The sequence below is a fragment of the Neofelis nebulosa genome, chromosome 9 (assembly GCF_028018385.1).
Source record: "Neofelis nebulosa isolate mNeoNeb1 chromosome 9, mNeoNeb1.pri, whole genome shotgun sequence".
In the NCBI taxonomy this organism is placed as follows: domain Eukaryota; kingdom Metazoa; phylum Chordata; class Mammalia; order Carnivora; family Felidae; genus Neofelis; species Neofelis nebulosa.
The window spans coordinates 44,967,911-44,995,170 of NC_080790.1; the positions used below are offsets into that span (position 1 = coordinate 44,967,911).

The following is a 27,260-nucleotide window of genomic DNA, read 5'->3' on the forward strand; positions in this document are numbered from 1 at the left end:
AATATGGACTTCTGGGATTGTGATTCGCCACCAGTGAATAGACTATCCAAAGAATGGAATATTACCCAAATATTTTAGATGCCCTAGCATTTAGTACAAGTAATAAAACAGAGTAGGTACCCACTATAAGGCTGTTGAATGGATGGGTGACTATATGAATTTATGGATGAGTAAGTGAATAGTCTCAAGAATGAAAAAGCCCTTTTAAAGGAAGTGGGATTTAGTAGGGGTCAGAATCAGAAAGACAATGTGAAGGCTAGAGAATATTGAAATGAGCACTATTTACTTAGAGGCTGTTGAAAACACAACCTGTCTGAAGCAGAAGCCATTTACTAGGAAGTAGCTGATGATGTATTTGAACGTTGACACCTCAGCAAAATGCAGCTGATCATTGCCTATTCCCATGACTTCACTGGGTTATGTTTAGATTGGTGTTGTAAATGCAGGGAGAGTTTGAGGAACTTGTTAATGAATCCAGACTCCCACATACAAAATGAGATTTCTGAATGTGTGTGGTCGTGGGTACTCTGTTCTGTTCTTTTTCTATGCAAACAGCAACAGATGGAAGGAATGGGGCGGGAGGAGTGGGAATCCAGGAGGAAAGTTTAAGTTGCCCCATCTTCTTTCTTGCTGGGGCTATTCTGGATGAACTGTGGGGGAAAGGGTCAAATTTGGTGTTTGCAGAGTCAAAGGCTCAATGGCATCAAACTTTCTTGGTTGCCCCCAAAGAGAGTCTAGGCAATATAGAAAAATCACTGATTACCAATATGAGCTGTGTTATGGTTAGTGGCTTGGGTTTCCTGTGCCTTGATTTCCCCATGTATGTTGGAAAAGTGGTACAATCCCATAGAACCTTAACAAGTGAGTGGAATTAATATATGAATGAGCTTTCCGTCAGCACCTGAGATAGAACTGTCACTCTATGAGGTTTGGTGGAGCTGAAGAGAATGCTGTTGAACATTTGCGCAGATTTGTAAAAAGTGCATTGACCTTTGAAGAAAGCATAGTTTGTGTTCAAAATCCTCCTCATATTTTCAACCCCGTCTCACTCAATCCAGCACATTAGCCATTTACTGTCCATTGGAAATAGGCTTGCTTTGGTGTTAGGTCCTTGGCACTTGTTATTCCCTCTGCCTGGAATGCATATCTCATGTAATTTTAAATGGCAGAGTCTTATTCGGGTTTCAATTCAAATGTCCCCTCCTCAAGGAAGCCTTGCCTAACCTTAGATTAAAGGAGTCCCCTTCCCTCAATTTCTCTCTTCCACTTCGTTCTATTTTAACTTTCCCTAGTGTATTAGTACCTAAAAATTATCTGATTTCTCAGTTTACTTACAAGGTTGCTCAGTTTTATTCACCACTGTACCCCTATACCTAGAATATGCATATAGGTTAAGTGTTCAACAGATATTTGTTACCTACTGACTGGTGGACTGACAAGAACAAGCCCCCACAGCATATCTACTTAAGACAGCATTAACTATAGTCTCAAAGAAAAAGTTGTCTCATTCCTGAAAGGGAATATTCAAGGCCAACTTCACACAGAATGATAGCATTACACTTTTTTTTTTAACATGTATTTATTTTTTTGAGAGAGCGAGCAAGTGAGTGAGAGAGAGAGAGAGCACGACCATGATCAGGGGAGGGGCAGAGAGTGGGAGACAGAGGATCCAAGGCAGCCTCCACACTGGGAACACAGAGCCTAATGTGGAGCTTTAAATCACGACCATGAATGAGATCATGACCTGAACTGAAATCAAGAGTAAGCCTCTCAACTGACTGAGCCACCCAAGCACCCCAGCATTATGCTTGAATGCAAAATTTCTTCCTGTTATTGCTCTCCTCCTCCTCCTTCCCCCTCCCCCCCCCCCCCCCCCCCCCCCCGCCCTGCCTCCCCAAGTCTGGAGGTGAAAGCAAACCAGAGGAGGCCACTGGAAGTTGCAACCAGTTTCTTTCTCTGAAAGGAAAGTCAAAAGTTGAGAAAAGCTAGAATTCTTTTAGATGTCACTTGTCTGTCCCCAGCCTGGTGAAATAAACTTTTATTGTTGAAAGCTTACGCTCTCCTCCCTAGTGTTGCCCCTCACTTCTGGGACTGAAGTGAAGAGAATCCAACAACCTACAGCATATTTGTATTTCTTGCACATTTAGACCAGTGGTCTGCACATGCTGGATGGTTAATAAGCTCTGAGGACTCATTATTTATATAAAGGCATAAAGAGTACCTATGGACTTGTACACATTCTAGAGATAGTTAACTTATGGTCTGACAGTTGGGAAGTTAGTGTTTCAATCTTTAGAAAAACAAGGTCCAGTTAGCAACTGCTCAGGAATGTAAAAGGTCAGTTTAAGTATGTGCCTAGCAGTTTCTACTTTAAAAATTGCTCTAACATCTAAATAGTGCTTCCTATTAAATACAATATTCTTTAATATTTATGTACTGTTATTTTAATTTTAAATTTCTATTTTTATAGGCAAAGGACAATTGAGCAGAAAAATGTTATGCTCTCTTCTCTCTCTAGCTATTCATGCTGTGAAGCAACCTGTTTTACTGTATAAACCTGTGTTTGTTCTGTTTCAATTGTGCAGAAGGAAATAGTTCTGGCACCTTTAAAAATCAAAGATCTATCACTCAACAGGAGAACACAGCAACCAGCAAAGGGAATTATGAGGAATAGTGAAAAGATGCCGCACTTCTAAAACCCTATCAGACGTATGATTCACCTGGGGATCTTGCAAAAATGTAGATTCTGATTCAGTATATTTAAGGTGGAACCTATGATTCTGCATTTATGACAAGCTCTAGGTGATGGCTATGCTTTAGGTCCTTGGTGTTTATGGACCATAATGTCTGGGCCACATGGCTTGAGAAATTAAAATAACTTCAGAGCATTTAGTACTTACAGATATAGTCACATTAATCCACTGATATTTTATTTAACCTGTGAAAACAGTCATAAGTTCTTCCCCTCCTATCTAGAAATGGAAACTATTCCTCAAAGTCTTGAGTCAGGTTGACCATGTGACCAGCTTTAGCCAACAGACAACAATAATTTGCCAGAAGGTGAGACTTGAAAAGCACCTGCATGCTGGGACTTGCTCTTTTCTTCCCCTGTTGGAACCCTGTAATCACCCCATAATTACATATGAGCTAGCCTATTGGAGGACAAAAGGTCACATGTAAGAGAAATGAGGGGTCCCAAGGGGTCACAGGCTATAGTGAGTGAGTGAGTCAGTGGGCCCCAGCCAATAGCCTTCAATCTCTGTTCCTGTGAGTGAACCCATCCCAGATTACCTCGTCTCCAGCTAATGCGCCATTTGATCACAGACATTTGAGGGAGCACAGTCAATTTGTCCCATACAGAAGATTTCCAGAGCTAACATATAGAACCAAGAACTAAATAAAATAATTGTTGGTTCAACTGGCAGGCTTTTTGTTTGTTCTTTCTGTTTTTATGCAGCCTCTAATATAGGAACAGATACTTAAAGAAGGAGCAGTAAGGGTTTAAGTTAGAGATTCATGATACCATTGTGCTTAAGACTCTTGAAAACTGAGAACAAACTGAGGGTTGATGGGAAGGAGGGGGGGTGGGTGATGGGTATTGAGGAGGGCACCTGTTGGGATGTGCACTGGGTGCTGTATGGAAACCAATTTGACAATAAATTTCATATTAAAAAATAATCTGTATGAAATTAACATATATTCATATCTAATACACAGAATAAGGAATCAATGTAAGTATACCTGGCTTCAAAGGTGATATTTGTCCCACTTGATACTATCCATTAAAATCTACAAATATATCATTATCTAAAAAAAGAAATTAAGTAAAAATTAAATGCACATGCTGCAGGGTGCCTGGGTGGCTCATTTGGTTGAGCATCTGACTCTCGATTTCTTTCTTTCCTTCTTTCTTTCTTTCTTTCTCTCTCTCTCTCTCTTTTTTTTTTTTTTTTTTTTTTTTTTTTTTGTCAAATTGGCTTACATACAGCACCCAGTGCTCTTGATTTCCACTCATGTCAAGATCCCAGAGTCATGGGATAGAGCCCTGCATCAGGCTAAAATGAAACTCTGTATACACAAAGGAACAAGAAGCAAGCTCTCTATGTACATCTCAAAAGTTACATTGATAAGACAAAGCAATATGAAGAACAATGTGGATATTGTGTTAAAAAATGATTCAAATATCTCTGAAAGTACCTGGGATAAACTGGTGACCTAAATTGCCAAGGCAAAAGATAACTGAGTGGCTGGGGGAGGCGTGGGGGAGGGGTAAAGAGAGCTGCATGCCTGTTGGTAACTTTTGAATTAGAACCATATGAACATTTAACTCATTTATTTTTTATTTTAAAAAAAATTTTTTACATTGATTTATTTTTGAGAAACAGAGTGAGACAAAGCGTGAGTGGGGGAGGGACAGAGAGAGAAGGAGACACAGAATCCGAAGCAGGCTCCAGGCTCTGAGCAAGTGGTCAGCACAGAGCCTGATGCAGGGCTCGAACCCACAAACTGTGAGATCATGACCTGAGCCGAAGCCGGACGCTCAACCGACTGAGCCACTCAGGCGCCCCACATTTAACTCATTTAAAAGAATAAACAAAATATTAATTTTTACAAATAAAAAAAAAGACTCTTTCCCCTCCTTATCTTCAATCCATGTGGTATAATTTTGGCCTTATATAATAGAAATTGATGTAAGTAAGTATTGCAATAGAATTTGTACAACTTCTCTACTTTAATAATTCATTTTTTTATTTTTTATTTTACTATGTTAAATATTCCTGCTTAGAAGTTAAGTCACTTTGTCCAGGTCATATTGCTTGTAAATGGCAGAACCCTTTTCAGCCTAATATAGCATCAGAAGTTTCTAAAGTTTTTTCAGCAAGTTATTCAATGTCTCAGATTTTTCTGCTAAAATGCAAATATAGGACTGCGGTCTGAAGGACATGATCTCCAGTCATCACCTTGTTTCATGTTTGAGAAGGGAAGGGAAGGCCCATCCAGAAAGGAATGTTGGTCCCAATGACCCACTCTCGTGGGAGAAGGATACACTCAACATCAGCCAGTCACTGACACACTCCCCAGACAGACAGTGCCACTGCTGCATTTTTCCTTTGCAGGTTTACTCATTGTTGCGCACTCTCCCCTAGCGTCGGTAATCCTTGACCATCTGGGCTCCTCTCAAAACCTGTCAATGTCAGCCATACTTTTTTTCTTTTTCACAGCCACGTGCAATACATATTAATGCCACTGTCATGGCCTTGCCTGTATATTAAAGGCTGCTCACTCTGGACTATGCAGTGTTTCTCAATTTTTTTAATTATCCCTTCTATTGAGGAAATCTACTTCTTCTGCTCCGTCTCATTCTTCTAAGTTGAGCAACTATTTTAAAGGAAGCTTTGCCAACTGGTATTCCACGAGCTGAATACTGTCTGAAATATCACTTGCTTACTAATATAATCTGATTTTTAAAAAGTAGAATGTGGAAGCCTTCAAGCAAAACATGCACTTTGCATGTAGCACGGGCCCTGCCATTCCCTGTCATCCAGCTGCTTCCCACGTCCACATTACCTTACTAGATGATGAAGATGTACTTCTGACGGTACGTTAGCTGCATTCTAATCTCTCTCACTGGGGACTGGCACTTACTACTGCCACTATAACCACCACGGACCTTCCAGAGAGTCCATGATCTCTATGTCCAGCTATAACCTCTGTTTCTATTTTCAACTGCTTACTCTTAGCTCCAAATATTAGAGTTTGCTTCCACATCTTACTCTTCCTTGCATTCCATTTACCCTAGATCAACCCATTCTATTGAAGTCCTCTTAAATTAAATGTCTGAAAAAGTACCATTTAAACGATTTCAATCCAGGGCACCTGACTGGCTCAGTTGGAAGAGCATATGGCTATTGATCTCAGGGTTGTGAGCTCAAGGCCCATATTGGGTGTAGAGATTACTTAAAAATAAAATCTTAAAAAAATGTTCAATCCCACTACAAAACTCTTATTGTACCTGGCCTGCCCTATCCATCCCTAGTGTTAACAGAGTAAGTCCCCCCTGACAATATCTCACTTGGGCAGATGTGGTAGCCTTCCAACTGTTCTCCTTCCTTCCAGTATCCATTTCCCTGCCCTTCACGTTCAAGGACATCACTTCCTTCTTCCTGCATTCTGGAAATCATAATCCAAAACAAAAGTCTTACCAGTCTCAGGGCACCGGGTGCCTCAGTCAGTTCAACATCAAGGCTCTGGTCATGATCTCACAGTTCCTGAGATCAAGCCCCATGTCGGGCTCTGTGCTGACAGTACAGAGCCTGCTTGGGATTCTCTCCCTCTCTCCCTTTCTCTCTGTCCTTCTCTCCCCACCCCTCTCTCTCTCAAAATAAAATAAGAAAACATTAAAAAACAAAAACAAAAAAAGTCTTCCCCATCTGGCTGACACTCCAGTCTCATGTCTCCTCACACTTGTGCTCCAGATATCCTATGAATCTCAGAAGCCCTTATGTTTTTTATTTTGTCCTCCCCCCCCCACACACACACAGATTTTACCTACTAATTGGAGTGGCCTCCATCCTTTCATCTAGTCAACTCTTCCTCCTTTTTCCTAGCTCCTCTGGGTGGCCCTGCTCAACTAGTTTGACAAATCTCTCCAACCACCGCTCTTGTTTACATCTTTGCCACAGCATGAATCATATTGCTTTGCTACCCATCACCTACACTCCAGATCTGAGAACACCAGAAGCAGGGACTATATTTTATCAAATTCTGTGCTTCATCAGCTAAACCTCCATTTGACTTAAACTAAGAAAAACAAATACAAACAGCAATAGACATTTATGTTAAGTAATTAAAAGGCATTCTTGGGGCGCCTGCATGGCCCAGTGGGTTAAACATCCAACTTTTGATTTCAGCTCAGGTCATGGTCTCACGGTTGGTGATACTGAGCCCTGCAACAGGCTCTATGCTGACAGCATGTAATCTGCTTGGGATTCTCTCTCTCCCTGTCTCTCTGCCTCTCTCTCTCAAAATAAATAATTTTTTTAAAAAAGGCATTCTTAAGATATCTATGGGAGACTAAGAAGTGGTTCCAGGAATAAAGACAAAAATACATCTAACTGGGCAGGTAAATTTACCACAGAAGTTTCACTGCTTATGGATGGTGGGGGATTTCCTACACAAAATAGATCTTTAAGAATGTCATGTATAAAAGGCATTAATCTGTATAAATTCAAGTCCAAAAGTTGGGTTAATATATTGTGCCTATATGTGAATGCAACATAAAGGTTATTTATATTTAGCTCAGATTCCATTAGCTGCTGATTAGTCAAGAATTTGAACCAGCCCATAAGCTCTATTTAACCAAGAATCTCTGTGAATCCAGAACTGTGCCAGACCACATTAAGAAGAGTGTGTGCATGTGTACCAGTGCTATGTGGTCATTTCTATGCTCCTTATATATGGTCTCTCATATCTGATCTTCTTCCACACCTTTAGAGGTAGATATTAGAGGGTCCTAAAAGCAGGAACATAATAAATCTGATCTTAGAGAACTTCATTTTATCAGCAAGGACAAAATTAGCAACATCTAGAAAATTCTATAAAACAAGATAATTAAATGTCAAGATGTATCAGAGACAGAACTTACTACAGAATTAAATTGCTTTCTTTATTTGTGGCTAGGATGAGGAAGTAAGACTTGCTAATACCAAGCAGAAGAACTATGTTGTCCACCTATCTTCATAAATTCTTGGGACCTGAAAAAAAAAAAAAAACAAGTTCTTGCACCTGTGTCCTACTGTAGGACTTGAAATACAAACCTCAGAATCACTCCTTGGTATGGTGAGAGCCAAGTTAAAGTCAGATGTTCCTGTGGACTGCAATTAAATAGATGTTTCCAAAGCTGTCTTGGCACATTGGTCTGGTGTTAATAGATGTCCTAAATAATTGGGTGAAACCAAGAAAAACAAGACTTCTTGCGATTGAAATAAATAGTGTATTCTGAATCTCAAAAAACATAGCACAGTCTGGTGCATTTCGAAAATATATTTAAATATTCTTATCTCAACAGAGCATGTTAAGGAACACTGCATTAAACTATTTTCAGACATTAACACGCTTGTGAAAATGATTTGTCTGGCCAGCTACTTAATAAGGTGTGAGAATGAAATGCTCGTGAACTCCCAGAAGGAACACTGAAGACCCCAAAGCCCAACTTTCCATCTGAAGTGGGAATGGACTCTACAGGAAGGAGTGAAGAAATGAGAATGGGAAGGATGGATTGTTCCAAACCACAAAGAACAGATTCACATAGGGATCTCAGCCAGTGCCCGACCCAGATGAAGGAGAGGGGACTAAAAGATGTTTCTGTTTGTGGTATGGTGAAGTCTCTCAAGGAGAAGAGAAGGCAGCAAAAGCACTATTGAGGATGAAATGTTCACCACCTTGTCAGAGAGACAATTTGGCATTACGTACGGGAAGTCTTTTAGAAGTCCCCACTCTTTGATCACCAATTTTAGAATTAAAATTTAAGGACACATTGGGGCGCCTGGGTGGCGCAGTCGGTTAAGCGTCCGACTTCAGCCAGGTCACGATCTCGCGGTCCGTGAGTTCGAGCCCCGCGTCAGGCTCTGGGCTGATGGCTCAGAGCCTGGAGCCTGTTTCCGATTCTGTGTCTCCCTCTCTCTCTGCCCCTCCCCCATTCATGCTATGTCTCTCTCTGTCCCAAAAATAAAATAAAATTAAAAAAATAAAAAAAATAAAAAAATAAAATAAATAAAATAAAATAAAATAAAATTTAAGGACACAGTTGTCCAAACAAGCAAAGGAATATGTCCTAGTCCATTCAGGCTGCTATATAACAAACTACCATAGACAGAGTAGCTTTAACAATGAACATTCATTTCTCACAGTGTGGAGGTTTGGAAGTCTAAAATCAAGGTGTGTGCAGATTTGGTGTCTGGTGAGAGCCTACTTCCTAGTTCACAGATAACCATCTCACTGTCCTCACATGGCAGAAGGGGACAGAGAGCTCTCTGGGGTCTCTTTTAGCAGGGCACTAATTCCATTCATGAGGGTTCCACCCTCATGACCTAATCACCTCTCACATCTACCTCCAAATAGCATTAGATCTGGGATTGGGATTCAATATTCGAACTTTAGGGGGATACAACATTCAATGTATAGCAGTCTATGTACATGGATGTTCATTAGGGCCATTTTATAATAAAAGCAAACAAAAACATAAAATATATTATATAAAACTAACATGTCCATGAGAAATACATGCAGATTAGTAGTGACAGGAAAACGGAGGAGTGAAGTAAGCTGGAAGACGCCTAAAGCTGGCACATACAAAGGCTATATACTTCTTGCTGCACCAATGATAAAACTAAGCCTTATTAAGAGTCCTACTAAGTGCTAGGTGCCAATAGGCACAGACTTTGCCTTCTATGTGTTTGTAGGAGATAGAACATATTTAGAAGGGGGTTTTGTCCAAATTCTACCAACAATCATGAGCAATCAATTAACATCACTGACCCTTCAATTCCTCAGTTATAAAACTAGGGATTCAGTGACCCCTGGGTTCCTTCTTCAGGTTAGAATTTGTGAGTGCTTCAGTAGAAAGCTTCTCAAAATTTAATATTAGCCCACAGCCAATGGTAAAATGCAGATGTGATGCAGTGGGGCTAGAAAGACACCTGATTCTACGTGTCTAATGTGCTCCAAGGCTACGAGTCCTCCAGGGGCTTACACTTTTGAGTTGCAAGATACCAATGTACATGGTGTCACTGAATTTAAAATAGCCATCCTTAGTCCTATTTCACTGATAATAGAGCGACCTGTGTGGGATCAAATGGGCAGAAAATGGCAAAGCAAGGACCCCAGTGGAGATCTTTTTACTCTAGTCTCCAAGATGTTTAATGTCCCATTCAATTCTAAAATACTGTAGTTAGAAATCACTGCCACACTTATATAAAGGGAACAGGACCAGGCACAGGGTTGGTAAGGACAAGCTGCTAATGGAGCTCAGAAGAATGAAAGATCTCTATACTAGGGGATCTGTGAAGAAACCATAGAAGAAATTTCACAGCAACCTTGAAGGACAGCTAGAATGAAGGTAGGTGAGATGGAGAGAGGATACAGCAGTTCAGTATAATATGACATGATTAGAACATATGGCGGTGCAGAGGGAACCTGCAGAGAGGGGCCCTGCATAGCACAACAGGTCTCGTGAATTAAGCCAGGTATTTATTACAAGAGTCAAAGACTACTCTCAAGTGTTAGACCTTAGGGACTAGAAGAACATAGCAAGTTCAGATTATCACAATGGTATTGGAAGCCCTTTACCAACTTTTTTCTTCTTCCAACACCACAGAGATTCCATTTGTCTCTACCTTCTTACCCCCAGTGCAAAGAAACTGACCCAATCAAAAAGATTTAAGCACTCCAGTTCCCATCCTTATACTTACACTTTTACAATTTTACCCCTCCTGTCAGTGCACCTATATCTCAAGTCCATAAACTCCTTCATAAGCTTTACTTCCATCCAATGAAGACTTTAAGCACTGGCCCCACTGTGACCTCTCAGTTCTTGTCATTTGTATCTTCTAGAGACATTTACTCTCAAGCACTGGGAAATGTATAAATATTGGCAAAGTTCCTCAGTGTCTGCTTCTCCTTCTCACCTAAAGCTCCTGGAGGAAAGCACTGAGTCAAAACATTTCTTGGGTTTACCCCCATAACTCATACCATGTACTGAACATGGTAGTTATTTCCTTAGTTCTGTCTGTACTACTACCTGGTTTTAAGAGGAAGACAAAGTTGGATGAGAAAAAATTACCTTCCCTCTTTAATTTGTTTCTCCTAAGTAGATCTCCTGAGAGAAGCCTTACGGCCCTCACCCTTTGGTCCCACATCCATCTTCAGAGGCATTCTGTAAAATGCCAGCTCTACACTGTATACCTACAGAAACAACAGAGTTAATTCTCTCCTTCTGAAATTATGACTCCCACCTTCCTCCCCTTCCCCTAAATGTTTCCTTTTAAAGAAAAGCTATGGTTCACTGCTACTGAAAATTAAAGACAACAGCATAAAGATCAAGGTCCGAGCTGGTGCAGACGATGACAGAACATTAAAATCACTGCTGAAATTTTTCTTGTCTTGAACACTGCCCAAGACTACTAATGGAAAGCCAATCCCCAGGATGCATGCTCACTTTAGACATTCTCCACTTGCACCTCTTGGTTCACAAACGATTTTGACTACAGTGAACAAACTGGAGGTGACCTTCAGTTGAGATGAAATGGGAAAGACATATCCCTTCAAAACTGTTTGATTACCCCACATACACACTCGCCAGCCCCCCATCACAACACAAAGTACCAAGAAAAAGCAGGAGGGTTTATTATGCAAAGGTTCATTTGTAAGGGTTAGAAGGGGAGAAACTGATCACCTCTTACTCTTCCAAGCTATATTCTGGCCCCTCCAGCTGTATCAAGCTTGCTTTGCTACAGATTGTGTTTTGGCAATCAGATCGTATCCCAGCATTCCTTCCACTTTCTGAATCTACATTTTCAAGATTCTTATCCTTTCTTACTTCAGTTCTCAGTCACATGTTGGCATGATGTCTTGGGGCAATTTTCTTGATGCCTGACTACTGCACCATGGTGGTTTGGCAAAACAGGCATAAGCTCATTCCCCATACAAACATGAAAAATGTTAAAGATGTTTTTAAAGCATGTAAAGTATCTCTCATCAGCATCCAACACTGAAGGAGAAGACATTTGCCAACAGAAACCTGTGGTTAGCCAGACTAATCAAGTATACACTATAGCCACATTATACCCTGAATCAGATGATCTCATGAGACAGGTAAAGAGATATGAAAGATCAAACATGAGAAAAGAAAGAACTTTAGGTGAATTCTTTTCTCTTTTTACTTTTTAGTGTGTTGGACCCTAAAAAGCATGGAGTTAAAACTGGTGAAAAACAGCCTATATCAACTTGCTTGTGGTGACTCAAAAGTTGTCGTTTCTCAACTCAACTTTGCTGAAACACTTGATTCATGTTGTTCTTATTTAACCTAATTTGCATTGATTTAATCAGTGCTGGTATGCTTTAAATACATAATAAATTGGGATTCTGCAACTTAGATGACTTAGAATAGCTAAATTTCAATAAAGCTCATTTCAATCTGTTAATGTATACAGTTCTGCCAAGGGGTTTAAAAGCACAGAAAAGATGCAAACTTGCCACATTAGAGGTGGGAAAGGTTTAAAGATACCATCCAGATGAAATGATTTGCAGGATAATAATATGAAAAGCAATACACACACACACACACACACACACACACACACACACATCTTAATTACAACCTAGACATTTCTTCTATGTTTTGAGTAGCATACTTAGAAGAAAATTCACATATAAATGCAGGGAATTTAATTTTATTCTCTTTCCTCCTTGGCAACACTCAACTCTTTTCTGCCTCTCTGTACCAGCTCTACAAATCAAGTGACATCCAAAGTGGGACCTCTTCTTGCCCATTTGGCAGGCTCCATCACCACCTTGCCAAGCCGCCTGCATTAGTAGGATTTTCTTCCTAGCAGCCATGGGGATTGGGTGGCTTATACTCACAGCGCTTGCTGAATGGTTGGCTAGTGTTTACTCCTGCCTGCCCCCGCCTCCCCCACCACCCTTTAGAGTTTATGGCTCAATCAGCCAGCCTGCTGTCAGGAATAATTGTACTGGCAAGAGGTGAAAACACTTGATGGTGAAATTGTTTGTCTGTTCAAGTGTTCTGCAGTACCTTGCATGTACAAGAGTGAAACCTGAAGGTATGGAGTCCACAGTCAGGCAGGAGACAAGAGGGACGAAGAGGCAACCATCAAGGATGGCAAAGGAAGAACACTACTTTGGTGTGGGATGGCAAAAAAAAAAAAAAAAAAAAACATCTGTGTGGGTAACAAGCTGTGAGACTTCAGGCAACTGCCTGATGTCTCTGTGCCTCAGTTTCATCTTGTGCAAAATTCAGGGGCTTGATTTTCTAATGTCTCTTCTAGCTCCTAAGACAACATGTGATGCTTAGGACATCTCACCTTTGTTTTCCTTCCAATAAAATGATACATCTCAGAAATGAATACCCAGGGCACAGCTCGGATTAATACAAAATGTAATGATTTGTGCCCCTGTTCATATGACTTTTCCTGGAGTACGCCAGTCTTTGGTGACTTTGATTCCACTGGCAAGTGCTTTCAGCTTGAGTGATAAAGCACAACCCAGTACTCGTCCAAAGTCAATTCAACTTGGGAGCTTTGGTAATTCACCTCATTCTTAATCATAGTGAGTACGAGTACAGATAATGCCCACTCATTTTCCATCCCTGACAGGCAGAAATGATAGAATTTCAAAGGAGGAGATGGACATTCACATTTGATTTCCCCTATCCTTGGGCATCTCTGCCAGGAAGATAGGCTTGCCCACACTCAGTTCCAGAAAAGTTTCCCTCTGCCATCTCTGAGGACTTTTTTTTTTTTTAACATGACCAACAGGTTCCTGACAATAGACATATAGACCCTCTCCAGGTCGAAGCCAGTTGGAACAAGAGAGAGAGAGAGAGAGAGAGAGAGTGAGTGAGCTTATTATGAGAACCCCAGCTACAGATGACTGTGAGTGGAAACAACCAGGCAAAGACTTCTCTTCCTAGTTAGGAGAGACAATTTAGCTACAGTCTGAAAGTTTAATTAGGGGTGCGTGATGGAGGGGGATAGGCTTCATTATGGTTTAAACTACCCCTTCTCTGCCTATTCTCTAGTATATTCTCCTGGAGTGCTACAGGGTGCTGTAATCACCATGTGCAGCATGTTAGGGCCAGCCCTCCTGAGTGTCATACAGCAGAATCTTTCTAATCCACCTGGGACCTTACAGACATCCTTGGAGAATGGTGAAGTCCTGGTAGGATTTCACGCAAGACTCCGTGCACACAGACATATGCTTCTAGCGCACTGGGTCTCATACCACCAAAACGGGATGGCTTCCCAGAACCAGTGGATTTGGAAAGCTTTTCCCCATCCACCACTAAAAAGGGCTGGCTGACTGCAGAACTCCAGTGCCTGTAAGGAAAGGAGGAAAAAAAAAAAAAATCTTAGCCAAGCCCCCACAATCACTGCTTTACTCTATCTTCTCTCAAGTTGCTTTTCTGAAGCAAAGGACCAAATGTTGATTTCTCTACAGATTCCTACGTGTCTCTTACACGTAGACAGCTTTAAAGGGGGAGGGGGAGCGTCCCCAAAAGGGAAGGGGGAGAGAACAGAATATTACAGTTTCCTGCCTGGAAATACCTTGTCGTTGATGATGCTACCCCTTACCTCCATCCCCTCTCCCCCTTTTTTTGAAATACGGACCCCCCCAAAAAAACTGAAAGTGTTTTCCGTTTCATCAAAGAACATATATTACTTCAGTGGCTCGGTAAAATGTTTGGTTTTGTGCCCACCCCTTTTCAATCTGCCCATGTCTGAGGTGCTCCGGGAAGACGCACAATCGTGAGCAGCTTACGACACTCAGTGAGCAGTAGGTGCCTGTGCAAGCTCGCGCCGCACACAGCCTGGCGGAGGGAAGGAGCTCGGGCGCCGCTCCCCGCTCCCCGCCCGCACCACCCCGCCGCCCGCAAAGCATGAGCGAGCCCGCTCTCCGCAGCCGCCCCGGGCGCGAATGGCAGGCGGTCTCCGCGGAGTAAAAGGTGGCACCGGTCAGTGGTCCTTTCCAATGACGGACATTAACCAGACTACCAAATCCAGGGGAGTCGTGAGCCCCGAGTTTGGAGGGGTTTTTTTTTTTTTTTTTTTTTTTTTTTTTTTTTTCCCCACAACGTCACAGTCCGAACTGCAGAGGGAAAGGACAGCGGCAGGAAGGCGAAGCCCGGCGCCGGCACGTAGTTGGGAAACTTGCGGGTCCTAGAAGTCGCCTCCCCGCCTCGCCAGCCGCCCTTGCAGCCCAGAGCCGAGCAGCAAAGTGAGACATTGTGCGCCTGCCAGATCCGCCGGCCGCGGACCGGGGCTGCCTCGGAAACACAGAGGGGTCTTCTCTCGCCCTGCATATAATTAGCCTGCACACAAAGGGAGCAGCTGAATGGAGGTTGTCACTCTCTGGAAAAGGGTGGGTAAGACACTTTTTAATTAAATTCTTTCCCGAAGATTTTTTTTTTCCTCCCTTTTCTTTGCTGCAGCATCTAACATGGACCAAATCACCGTCTCTTTGATCTTTCCGTGGCTGTGAACTTTCTATGCTGCCCAGCTTTCTGCATGCTTAGAGGTGAACGTGTGGCTTTGGGGAGGGGGGTCCTTCTTTATTTCAATATATTTATTTGATTTTGCCCTTTTCTCCCCCTCCCCCCGCTCCCCCTCCCTTGGAATAAAATATGATGTAGATTTCTGACCGAGCGCTTCCAATGGACATTCTCCAGCCTCTCTGGAAAGATTCTCGCTAATGGATTTCCTGCTGCTCGGTCTCTGTCTATACTGGCTGCTGAGGAGGCCCTCGGGGGTGGTCTTGTGTCTGCTGGGGGCCTGCTTTCAGATGCTGCCCGCCGCCCCCAGCGGGTGCCCGCAGCTGTGCCGGTGCGAGGGGCGGCTGCTGTACTGCGAGGCGCTCAACCTCACCGAGGCGCCCCACAACCTGTCCGGCCTGCTGGGCTTGTCCCTGCGCTACAACAGCCTCTCGGAGCTGCGCGCCGGCCAGTTCACGGGGTTAATGCAGCTCACGTGGCTCTATCTGGATCACAATCACATCTGCTCGGTGCAGGGGGACGCCTTTCAGAAACTGCGCCGAGTTAAGGAACTCACACTGAGTTCCAACCAGATCACCCAACTGGCCAACACCACCTTCCGGCCCATGCCCAACCTGCGCAGCGTGGACCTCTCGTACAACAAGCTGCAGGCTCTGGCGCCCGACCTCTTCCATGGGCTGCGGAAGCTCACCACGCTTCACATGCGGTCCAACGCTATCCAGTTCGTGCCGGTGCGCATCTTCCAGGACTGCCGCAGCCTCAAGTTTCTTGACATCGGATACAATCAGCTCAAGAGTCTGGCGCGCAACTCTTTCGCCGGCTTGTTCAAGCTCACCGAGCTGCACCTGGAGCACAACGACTTGGTCAAGGTGAACTTCGCCCACTTCCCGCGCCTCATCTCCTTGCATTCCCTCTGCCTGAAGAGGAACAAGGTGGCCATTGTGGTTAGCTCGCTGGACTGGGTTTGGAACCTGGAGAAAATGGACCTGTCGGGCAACGAGATCGAGTATATGGAGCCCCATGTGTTCGAGACCGTGCCGCACCTGCAGTCTCTGCAGCTGGACTCCAACCGCCTCACCTACATCGAGCCCCGGATCCTCAACTCCTGGAAATCGCTGACGAGCATCACCCTGGCCGGAAACCTGTGGGACTGCGGGCGCAACGTGTGCGCCCTGGCCTCGTGGCTCAGCAGCTTCCAGGGGCGCTACGATGGCAACTTGCAGTGCGCCAGCCCCGAGTACGCGCAGGGCGAGGACGTCCTAGACGCCGTGTACGCCTTCCACCTGTGCGAGGATGGGGCCGACCCCACGAGCGGCCACCTGCTCTCGGCCGTCACCAACCACAGTGACCTCGGGCTCCCGGGCAGCCCGGCCACCACGCTCGCTGACGGCAGGGAGGGGCAGCTCGACGGCACGCACGAGCCGGCTACTGTGGCTCTCCCAGGCGGTGAGCATGCCGAGAACGCCGTGCAGATCCACAAGGTGGTCACAGGCACCATGGCCCTCATCTTCTCTTTCCTCATCGTGGTCCTGGTGCTCTATGTCTCCTGGAAGTGTTTCCCAGCTAGCCTCAGGCAGCTCAGACAGTGCTTTGTCACGCAGCGCAGGAAGCAAAAGCAGAAACAGACCATGCATCAGATGGCTGCCATGTCTGCCCAGGAATACTACGTTGATTACAAACCGAACCACATTGAGGGAGCCCTGGTGATCATCAATGAGTACGGATCCTGTACCTGCCACCAGCAGCCCGCAAGGGAATGCGAGGTGTGATTTTCCCAGTGGCTCTCAACCCGTGCGCTACCAAATACGCCTGGGCGGCCGGGGCGGCCGGCCAGCGCCAGGCTGGGGTCTCCTTGTCTGTGCTCTGATATGCTCCTTGACTGAAACTGTAAGGGGATATCTCCCAGAGACTTGACATTTTAGCTTTATTGTGTCTTAAAAACAAAAACGAAATAAAACACAACAAAAACCCTGCCCCACAACCTTCAGGACAGTCAATCTTAAATTTCATATGAGAACTCCTTCCTTCCTTTGAAGATCTGTCCATATTCAGGAATCTGAGAGTGTAAAAAAGGTACCAATCATTGATTTTTTTTTTTTTTGTAAACTAAAATGTTTAAAATAAAATAGCATTTACAGTTTTTACAGACTGGTGTAATCTAAATGAATTGTTACCTGTGTTAAAAGAGAAGGGAGAGTTACCGTGTCCTTCCCTGGGGGGGGGAGGGGGCTGGGGGGTCCAGCGGCCAGAGGAAAAATCCAGAAATTGCGGAGTATAGTGGTCAGGCTCAATTTGAAATATTAAGAGGAACAAATAAAGCTCATCAGGTTGATTTATCCCCACATGACTAAAGACTGAGGGGAAAAAGCAAGACCTTTCACATTATCTTTAGGAGAGAGCAATGCAATCACTGTAACGCAAGTGAAAGGAGGGGGCGCTGAGGACTGAGCATCACTGCCTAGCCTTTAAGGCAGAGATCGTTACAAATAGCTTTTAAAAGGCAGTGCCAGACAGTTTGTCCTATGAGCAAGAAACGTTTTTGCACTTAATACAACCATCTTTCAAATCGGTTCAAAATCTCACCCACTAATGCCACTGGCTCGTAATTCTCCTGTGCCTTTGATTCACCAGAGTTGGTAGCATTTGTGCCCTTTTCTGTACTCTCCCAAGTGAAAGAAAGAGCCCCTCAGCTCCTGCTCACTCCGACCTGATTGAGGGGAATAAGGCAGAATCCAAATGTTGGCGGATGAAAGCTGTGCTTTCTGGAGCACATTGCGAAGACTGCAGCAAGCTTAGGCTCCGAGCAGTGACAGCACACTCCTAGTTACTATGGGGAACAGTGAGAAAAATCCTACCTCAGGTTGAATGACTACTGGGTAATGACTTCTGGCAGGAGACTTTAGGGACAGACTTTAGAAGCAGTGGGGGTGGGGTAGGATCGGGGAAGATCACCATTTGACCCTGTGCTCCAATATTACTGAGATGGGAATAATTTGTTAGCCCAGAACAGAAAAGCTGCCTGTTTTCAGCTTGCCCTTTTTTATAATGCCTGCTTTCCCAGTGTTGTTTTACTTTTTTGTGTGTTGGGATCAATGATTGCCTCTCCCCAGCCTTCACAGGTTTCCAGGTCCATCATTGAGGTGCAGATTGTTTACTGGACTAAATTAAAGAGTGGTAGCAGTTGGTGGGTGTGGGGATGGGAAAGAGGAGGAGTATGGTGTATTGCATGGGAGGGGTCTTTCACTCGCTAGCACTTTAAGCAATTGTATGATGGAAATAAACTGTCATGGAGAGCAGATGGTGAATACTGAACCAACACCCATGCCCAGAAGTCTTTTTCAAACTCAGGTGCTCACCCCTCTGAAAGATCCTACAGCCAGGCACCTTTCTTTTTTTCCTTTTTTTTTTTTTTTTTTTTTTTAAGAGAGACATCCAAATAGTAGGGAGAGGGATGGGGAAAACAGACACACCACCACCTCCCAAATGCAAATGCCTCTAGCCACCTACCTAAAAAGGCAAAATCTGCTGTTTGAAATGCATAATGTCATCACCAGGAGGTTTACTTAAGCTGAGGATTAGTGATAGGTTTCTCTTCTACCTATGGAGAAATCCATTTTCCTAACAATACTGCATGTAAGAGGCCCTTTGGAGAGAAATACTTTGCAAATGTCTCTAATGTGTTAAACCTTGAGAGTTTAACATCTCTTTCCCTCTCCCTCTCCCTCCTCCCCCTCCCCTCTCCCAGCTCATTCTTCCTGAAGGAAACTTCATCTTCTTTGTTTCTAATTAAAACATGATATAATAACATACACTGTGCTTGTACCACTTATTTAGGCTAGAAGAGAGGGGATTTATTTGCTAACTTTGAGGAGAAGCTTTTAGAATGAGCCTAAGCATGACAATTTGGAGCTGCCGTTTTAAACAGCGTATCACTGGGCAGGGGGGCAGGGGGAGCAGGAACTTAGGGATCACTTAGGGATGTGCCATCTATAATTAAACTCCAATAAAAAGACCTCCTCTAGAAGACAACATACCTTTTTTGGGGGGAGGATGTATCCCAAATTGTGGCGACTGAAAAAAAGTTCCTTGGACTCCATTGGTTTAATCTCATAGGAAGGCTACTGGAATTTAGTACCAAAAGGTACTTCTGGCTCAGTGCATTAAAGGCTGTGCTGGTGTGCTTACAGCTATAGGGAAAGCTTCCAAAGGCAAATCCTTTCTGGGAAACATCAGAACCACAGCCCCCCACCCATGGAAATATAGATATTAGAGACTGTAGAGTTTATCGCTTATACCCAAGACTATTTTTTTCTTTCGTTTTTCTTTTTTTCAACGTGGCCATAAGAAAAAGCCAGAGAATAATTGTGCTTTGTTTTATGCTGCTGGCACCCCTGCCCCCCATATGACTAAACATCACATGTGTAGATCTTAAGTCCATGTAAATGTAATGAAAGATCACTGTCAAGAGGAATCTTCAGTCTGCTAACTGGAGAGCAAATGCTGGCCACAGAAAGCTGTGTTCTTATTCTGTGTGTCTGTATATCTCTGTGTTGTGTGTCTTTGTAGAAGATATGTTTTCTACACAAACAGGAATTTAGCTCACACCATTTTATTCTCACGCACCTCTTGCTTTGAAGAAGGGCTGGGGAAGGGGAAAGGCAAGAATAAGGGGGATCAGTAGTTTTAACTAAGGTTTTGTGACACTTGAAATCTTTTCTTTCACAAATTAATTAATCTTTAAGCTTCAAGAAACTTGTTCTGACCCCTCTAAGCAAACTACTGAGCATTTAAAAGAGAATCTAATTTTTAAAGGTGTAACACCTTTTTTATGTGTTCTTCCCACAGAGGGTGCTAATATCATTATCCTGTGCTATCTGAAAAAAAAAAATTTAAGGCCACAATTCATGTCTCTTCCTGGTCATTGTGATGGATTAACCCCCTATTTGTAGTACCTTCTCTGATGATTAAAGTTCAGCCCTAGTAAAGAGGTTTTTCGAATATTTATACAGAAAAAAAAAAGGTCTTTTCTGATGACAGATGACACTCTCACACCAGTCTTACCCCTGGTAGTTTTTTAGGTTGTGCCAGAGGGAGCAGGTTAAGTAATACCCATCCTTTGGCCTTCATGTACAGAAAAAAACAGCCCTTGATGCTCAGACTTCAGCCAGGATGGTTGAGAACACCAGTCCCAGGCATAACTCACGCTTCCAAGAACGCAAAGTTGCCGTCACAAAGAAAAGAGGACTCCAGTAAAAGGAAACCTTTTTTAAAATTCATTTTTTTTAAATATTCTCCCACGCTTCTCAAAGTATAAGAGTGCCTTACCTTTTCTCCCTGCCTGCAGGAAGGCAGACATTTGGTATGACTTAGCATCAACAACACATTTATGAGTATGTGTAGGTAATTAGAGGGCCAAATGCCACTTGTTATTCCTCTCAAGTTTCTTAAGCAACTGCACACAGATCACTGGAGGGCTCAGGGGCTGGCTGTGTTTTTGGGTTATATTAATCGACTTGTCATCAAGTTCGGTGCCTGTTCTATCTGGCATAGCCACTGGTGGGTCACGTATTCTAGTAAAATAAAAGGCATCAGATATCTCTCTCACAGACAGCATTATCAAAAGACTGGAATGTATATCTTTTTTTTTTTTTTTTTTTTTTTAGAGAATGGGGAGTACAGTGTTTCTGGGTAGTCAAAATAAGCATCAATTATCTCCTCTAGGTAGGTGGTTATGTTGGTTGATTTGGGTTTTGTCATTGATGGAATGACAAATAACAAGGAGTTAGCTGGAAAATGACTCTGAAGCAGGGTCCTGAAATATATTTTCAGAGAAGTTTAGGGACACACACTCACACACATTTTGCACGCATAACACAGATATAACCAGGCATACAGATATATTGCCATATTTATATAACTACATATACAGTCACACACATGATGACATTACATAACTTCTTTCAGCATCAATTACCCTCCTACTTTTTCCTTCCATGAGCAAACTGTTACTCAAGAAAGAACCTGGTAAAATCAATCACAATTAAAATGTAAAGGACTGACGGTATTTTCAGGCATTAGATAATGTGTTGGTAGATGCTTTGCAGCTGGGGGATCTTCTGAGCGCCTCATACTGTAGGAGAATATAAGCCTGCTACCTAATGGTAAGAGCCAGCAAATGGCAAGATACTCTTTTGAGAGTACCTTCCTAACCAATGAATTCCACCTCAGGGTTAGGAAACATATTTCTCCACCAAAAATATTCTTCTCTGATTTTTTCCCCAGGGATCCAAGAGGCAAAATTCTTACTCCTGACTGGGCACAATCTTCTGGCCTTCCTCAGTGGACCCAGTTTTTGTAGGTCTTTGGTGTTTTGCTCACAAGGCTAGGCACTATCTACTACACCCTTAAGGTTTAGTCAGAGATATAAACAAGATGGAGGGAATAAAATCTATTGAGTATGGGAGCCTTTACCTAGATTTCAATATGTGTGAGAGAGAGAGATGCTAAGAACCTTACCCTTACATGAGGAACGTAAAGTTTAGAGACGTTAAGTGCTCTGTGCAAAGTCACCCGGCTAGTAATGGGGAGCACTGGTATTCAGTTTGGTAGCCTTTTTTGGCATGCCCTATTTCCTTTTCCCTTTAATAGTCACTCCCTCTGCTCCTCCACCCAGCAGAACCAAGGACTGGCACAGGACACATGCTCACGTATTCTTGTTGGATGGCGTGGGTACAATGCTTGAGCCCAGGAATTTTCAGGATGACTTCACTTGCTCTGGCCTCTGTTAATTGGATAATGTAGGACTCTACCAACAGAGGATACCTCTCCACAGGCCTCCAGAGGCAAAACTGCCCAGCTGCTCATCCAGTCCAACCTCTCACCACACAATGATAGACACAGAGAGACTAAGGTATGGGCCTCCAGGTATTACTGTCGGAGACTTGTTGAGATTTCTTTCCTGCTCATTAAAAGGACTATGTCTCTATGGTTGTCAACCAGGGGCAACTCTGCCATGCACTCAACAATTGGTAATGTCTGGAAACTTTTTTGTTTTCGTGCATGGTGGTGGGGCCTACTTGCGTCTCATGGGTGGTGGTCATGGATCCTGCTAAACATCCTACAATGCACAGGAAAGCCCCTTCACAAATAATTATTTGCTCTAAAATGCCAAGAGTGCTGAGGTTAAGAACCTCTGCCTCATGGTGTAAAGTAATGAGGTTGTCTACACCAGTGTGTTTGCTTGTGGCTGCCTTTCCGATGAGTTAAGTTTGGGTTCACCCAGATCTATTCTCTTTGAGTCTTCCTCTCTCTTGCTAGAGAACTGAAAGTCTAAATTAAAACCCCTCAGGTTGGTTGCTAATCAGAGGACCTGTAGTTAGCACATGCTTCTCGGAGAACATATGGCAAAACTTAAATTAACTGGGACGAAACTTGTCAGAACCCTCAATTGACCCACTTTTTCTTAGCAATACCTCATTTAGGAAACAGGAGAAAAAAAAACCAAGTTACCAGTGGATATTTACTTAACAAGAAGGAAAATGAGAAACATGATATTCCTTCCAGAAGGTGTCCTGAAGTCTGAACAAACTGAGCTGACCTGCTTGGGCTTTCTCTTTCTCCAGCCAAGCCTGGAATGTCGCTGAGGTGGGATTGGGGTTCCCCTTTAAAAAAAAATTCAATGTGCTTTGTCTAGTGAGTAGAGTGGATATATTGTTAATGAGGGAAATCATTGCAGACCTTAGAAACAGGACGGTCTAGAGATGCAGGCAGTGCAAAGTGAAGTGCATTTGGGGCCAGGCAAGGGACACAGGTGAATAAAGTTCATAGCCATGTGGCATTATGAGGGAATTGGAGAGTTCACTTAGAAACAAACCCATTCACATTGGACTGGCTCTAGTTAATCACAACACTTCAATAGGCCAGATCAAGCGAATGCTCTTGAAGTTCAGGGTCCAGAACTCAGGAGAGACACCTGGCCTTTAAACCTGGCTCTGTTACTCACATGTCCTGGGTTCATCTGGTAATCACCTTACTGTCTCTTTGCCTTTAGGAGGATTCATGCTGGTATTCCCTAAGAACCCTTCCAGTTCTGGGCTTCTAGAATTTCTCAAGAATAAAACAGGAAACAAAAGTGGTTTCCCAGCTAGTGTCACTTAACCAGAAAATTAAAATCCCCCTGAACTCCCATTCCCCAGATATTCTGATTTATCAGGTTTCCTACATATGAATGAGAAAAGGTAGTTAAAAAATCACAGAGACAAGGACTTCAGAGAGGAGGTAGGGATGCTGGAAAACAGATGAGAAGGCACAGTCATGTGTGGGTGGGAAAATAGGGTTTTCAGAATGGCAGTAAGAGATAAAAGGAAATCCTAGCAAGGACTCACACTCACCCACACGTGAGAACAGAGGCATAGAGATGTGCTCTGAAGCAGGCCCAACAAAAAACAAAACAAAACAAACAAAAACAAAACAAAAAACCCTGAAGAATGCCACTGGGTAGGGGTGGGGTAGGGTGGGGGCAGGAGCCAGCGGGGAAGAAGTATGGAAAATTATTTGTACGAGTCTCCTAAAATAATTTACTATATTGTACATAGTTATAATTAATACTGGAGATCAGAGCCCTTTTGTAACATGAGAAGAGATGGGAGGCAAGGAAAGAGGGAGAGACTGAAATTTAGAAAAGTAACAGGCAAGGAGAGAAGAGGTTGGAGGGGGAGAAAGAGAGAAAGCAAGAGAGAAGGGAGTTTCAAGATTTGTGCTTTATATTGCTCAAATAATAATAAGTAGCTGTAATACACCAACTCGATTCCTTTTTAGTCATTTCTTTCTTTATTCTGGTCTACCACGTTGGCTATTTTCTTCTTAATGTAATGTTGGGAAGCCATTCCTCCCCTACTTTATGAGAAAAAATAAGTCATTGTCTAGCCGCATCCTCCTTTCTCTTGCTCAGCCAGGAGAATGTGTCTTCACCCCGGCTGCACATTGGAACCACCTGGGAGCTTTAATGAACATGGATGCCTGGGTCCCTTCCCAAGAGATTCTGATTTAATTTACATGCAGTGTGGCTTTGGTGAGGAGATTTTTTTAAAGCTTCCCAGTTGATTCCAAAGTTCAGCCAAGGTTGACAAGCCCCGAGCTAGAGGGTCACAAGAGTCACAGCATGGGCAGCTGACTGATCTACCCCATGCACAGGTCTGACTACAGCTCTTCACACAGGGTGGCAGGTGGCTAGGCTGGATGGGGGTCAGTGCTAAGTGAGGAGACTCTCCCCCCACCCCCCGCAACTCCACCTGGTGGGGCTGATATTGTGAGCAAGATATGCAGGCATAGATGGGCTTGTAATTTGTCTCCAAGCACTCCATAATTTACAAAGTGCTGTTCACAGTTAATGATTTTATTTGCCTTAATTCCCCCAACAATCTCACAAGGCAAATACAAATTTGTCCCATTTTTTTTGTTTAAGACAAGAAGACTCCAATGTGAACAGGCTAAGTTGCTTGCACAAGGTCAAGGCTATGGCCAGGCCTGGCACTCAGAACTGCCTCTTCTAATTATTTGTCCTTCCCCTTCTAATGCTTCCCTTTCCTTTCCTGCTAGAGATCCAAAAATCAGTCAGTCTTTCAGGAAGAGTCCTAGAGAACAGTTTACACACATTTTCCTGCACCTTCTCTTTCTCCAACTGGAATCTGGCAATGACAACGTTTGGCATCACAGTCTCACGACTGCCTCTTTGATGTCCCGACCCCTGTCCCATGCCTGATACTCCTTTCTTTGCCCCAGGAGCCTCCATGATGGTTCAGAGACATATAAAGAGATGCCAACTCTTTCCAAATACCCCATCACCAAAAGTTCCATTTCTGCTTGACCACTGCCATTGACTCCTTTGCCACCAACACTTTAAAAACTGTGAAAATTCACTTGTTGGGATGAGCACTGGGTGTCGTATATAAGCGATGAATCACGGGTATCTACCCCCAAAACCAAGAGCACACTGTATACACCATATGTTAGCCAATTTGACAATAAATTATAGTATTAAAATAAATAAATAGATAGATAGATAAATAAATAAATAAATAAATGTGAAAACTAAGTCCCAGAAGAAAATTGATGGATGGATGGATGTGATAATTTGTGTTGTGTTGTGTTGTGTTGTCTGTGTGCTTTAAAAAAAGATCCTTAAAAAAGGATCTTTGGGGAAAATAAGAAAGAAATTGCTCCAGCGCTAGAACTTCACGTACTGAAACAGCTGAGTGATGTATACTTGGACAAGAGATCCTCCCTTGTTCCCTTCAAATGAAACGACATAGACCACTGTTCATGTATAAAACCAGATCTGCCAGTAGTTTACGGGCTTAACATAAAGCCAGGATAAAGACTGAATCTTCCAGCATACTTTATCTCCTTAAATCAGTGTTTTCTTTAAAAATCATGTTTTATTAGGTGCTCCCCATCAGTGCGTTTATCTTCAGTGAAGAATTCTCAGTATTGCAAAGTGCATGTGGCAGGGGCCTCTATCTCAGAGACACCGTAGGCAGCCCTGGATGGCAGTGCAGAGGCTCAGTCTGTGCCAAGCAAGGGCTGTATTACTGTGCCACAGAAAGGTCTGAAAAGTCAAGTTAGACACAAATAATGGAACAAAGCAACAATGTGCCTTCAGCTGACCAAGACAATCCTGTCGTTTGTCCCTCATTTGCAGAACCATGCACTCTGTGATTTTTGTCTTGCTGTCTCTGCTCCACAGTGATTGCATTTGTGGTAAAATCCATATTTCCCAGTAACTGAATGTGTGTGTGTTGTGTGTGTTTTATTCTAAAAATAATACTCCTTCTTAGAATTCAGCCTCACTCCTTTGCTTGTCATCCAGGTCATTTTTATCTGAGTTTCTCATATTGATCCTGTTTTACACTCTATTCCAAAAATCATAAAGGTACAAAAGGAAAAGAATAAACATGCTCTAGGGGAAAAGAGTCTTGAGAAATCACACTACGACCGAAATGCAACTAAAGGTAACATATCACTCAGATTTTTAAATTCTAACTATATTGGTCAACTCATTCAAAGTAGCACAACATTTCTTATTGAGGGATTAAGTAAATATGTGCTGAATGAACAACAGAATAATGTAACTTAAAGAAGAGGAATTAGCAAGAGGACTGTGCTAAGAATTTAGACCCACCGGACTCATCATGAACGTGTCCAGAAGAGCCCTCCTCTTCTTTCTGCTCTGTGTATGTAAGGCAGCCACCCCCTTGGGAAGTGTTTATTATATATTGCCCTACTAGGTGCCTGGCAACCTGCTAAACCCTTAACTACCTTCTTAGTCACACCTTGCAATAAACCTCCCCCTCTACTTGTCCAGAGAAGTATTAATATCCCCATTCTACAGATAGGTAAACTGAGGTTTAGAGGGGTTCAATGACTTGCCCAAGGTTACTTACCATAGCAGGGAGTGTCAAGCACTTAACTCTGGACACATAATGGTTGGGTTCAAGTTCTGGCTGAGTGAGTTTTGCAAGTTACTTAATCTCTCTAACCCTCAGGTCTATAAAATGGAGATAGGACGGTCATGAGAATTATAGTAGTTACTCTTTGTAAAGTGCTTACAACAGTGCCTGGTACCTGGTAGGTGCTAGATAAGTATTGTTTTGTTTTATATTCTTAATAAAAGATAAATAAAACAGGGTTACATGGCCAGAAAGCTGTTGTACTCCCATGTCATGCTATCCCCTTTCTCTTCTGTGATAAGATGATGTCTAAACCTTTGAGTTCCCGAGAGCATAGGATTCAAAAGGAAAAGGTAAGGAGGTAGAAAATGGAGTCTGAAGACACATGTGCCTTCCTTCACAGCTTTGCAACCCGCTCAGGCCTTGGCCTCTACACTCATGTTTGACTTTGCTCTGGTTGTTAATTGTCAGCCCTGGTAAATGCACCCTCTACTGCAATATGAGCACGTGTGCAAGCGGGTTCGGCA

At 43.1% G+C, this 27,260-nt stretch overlaps 2 protein-coding genes across 8 annotated transcripts in view; one reads left to right on the top strand and one right to left on the bottom strand.

Moving 5' to 3' along the window:
- Positions 1–27,260, bottom strand: part of CTNNA2 (catenin alpha 2) — a 1,103,782-nt gene that overhangs the window by 350,414 nt on the left and 726,108 nt on the right. The gene's annotated exons all lie outside the window — the stretch shown is intronic.
- On the top strand, positions 14,338–17,430 carry LRRTM1 (leucine rich repeat transmembrane neuronal 1). 3 transcript variants are annotated; one of them, XM_058683545.1, is made up of 2 exons: positions 14,338–15,312; positions 15,428–17,430. In XM_058683545.1, the coding sequence occupies exon 2, from the start codon at positions 15,487–15,489 to the stop codon at positions 17,053–17,055; it is 1,569 nt and encodes a 522-aa protein (XP_058539528.1). In that variant the 5' UTR covers positions 14,338–15,312; positions 15,428–15,486; the 3' UTR covers positions 17,056–17,430. The 3 variants fall into 3 exon arrangements, with proteins under 3 accessions (XP_058539528.1, XP_058539529.1, XP_058539527.1); XM_058683546.1 differs by having other exon boundaries at positions 14,338–15,160; XM_058683544.1 differs by having other exon boundaries at positions 14,339–15,156.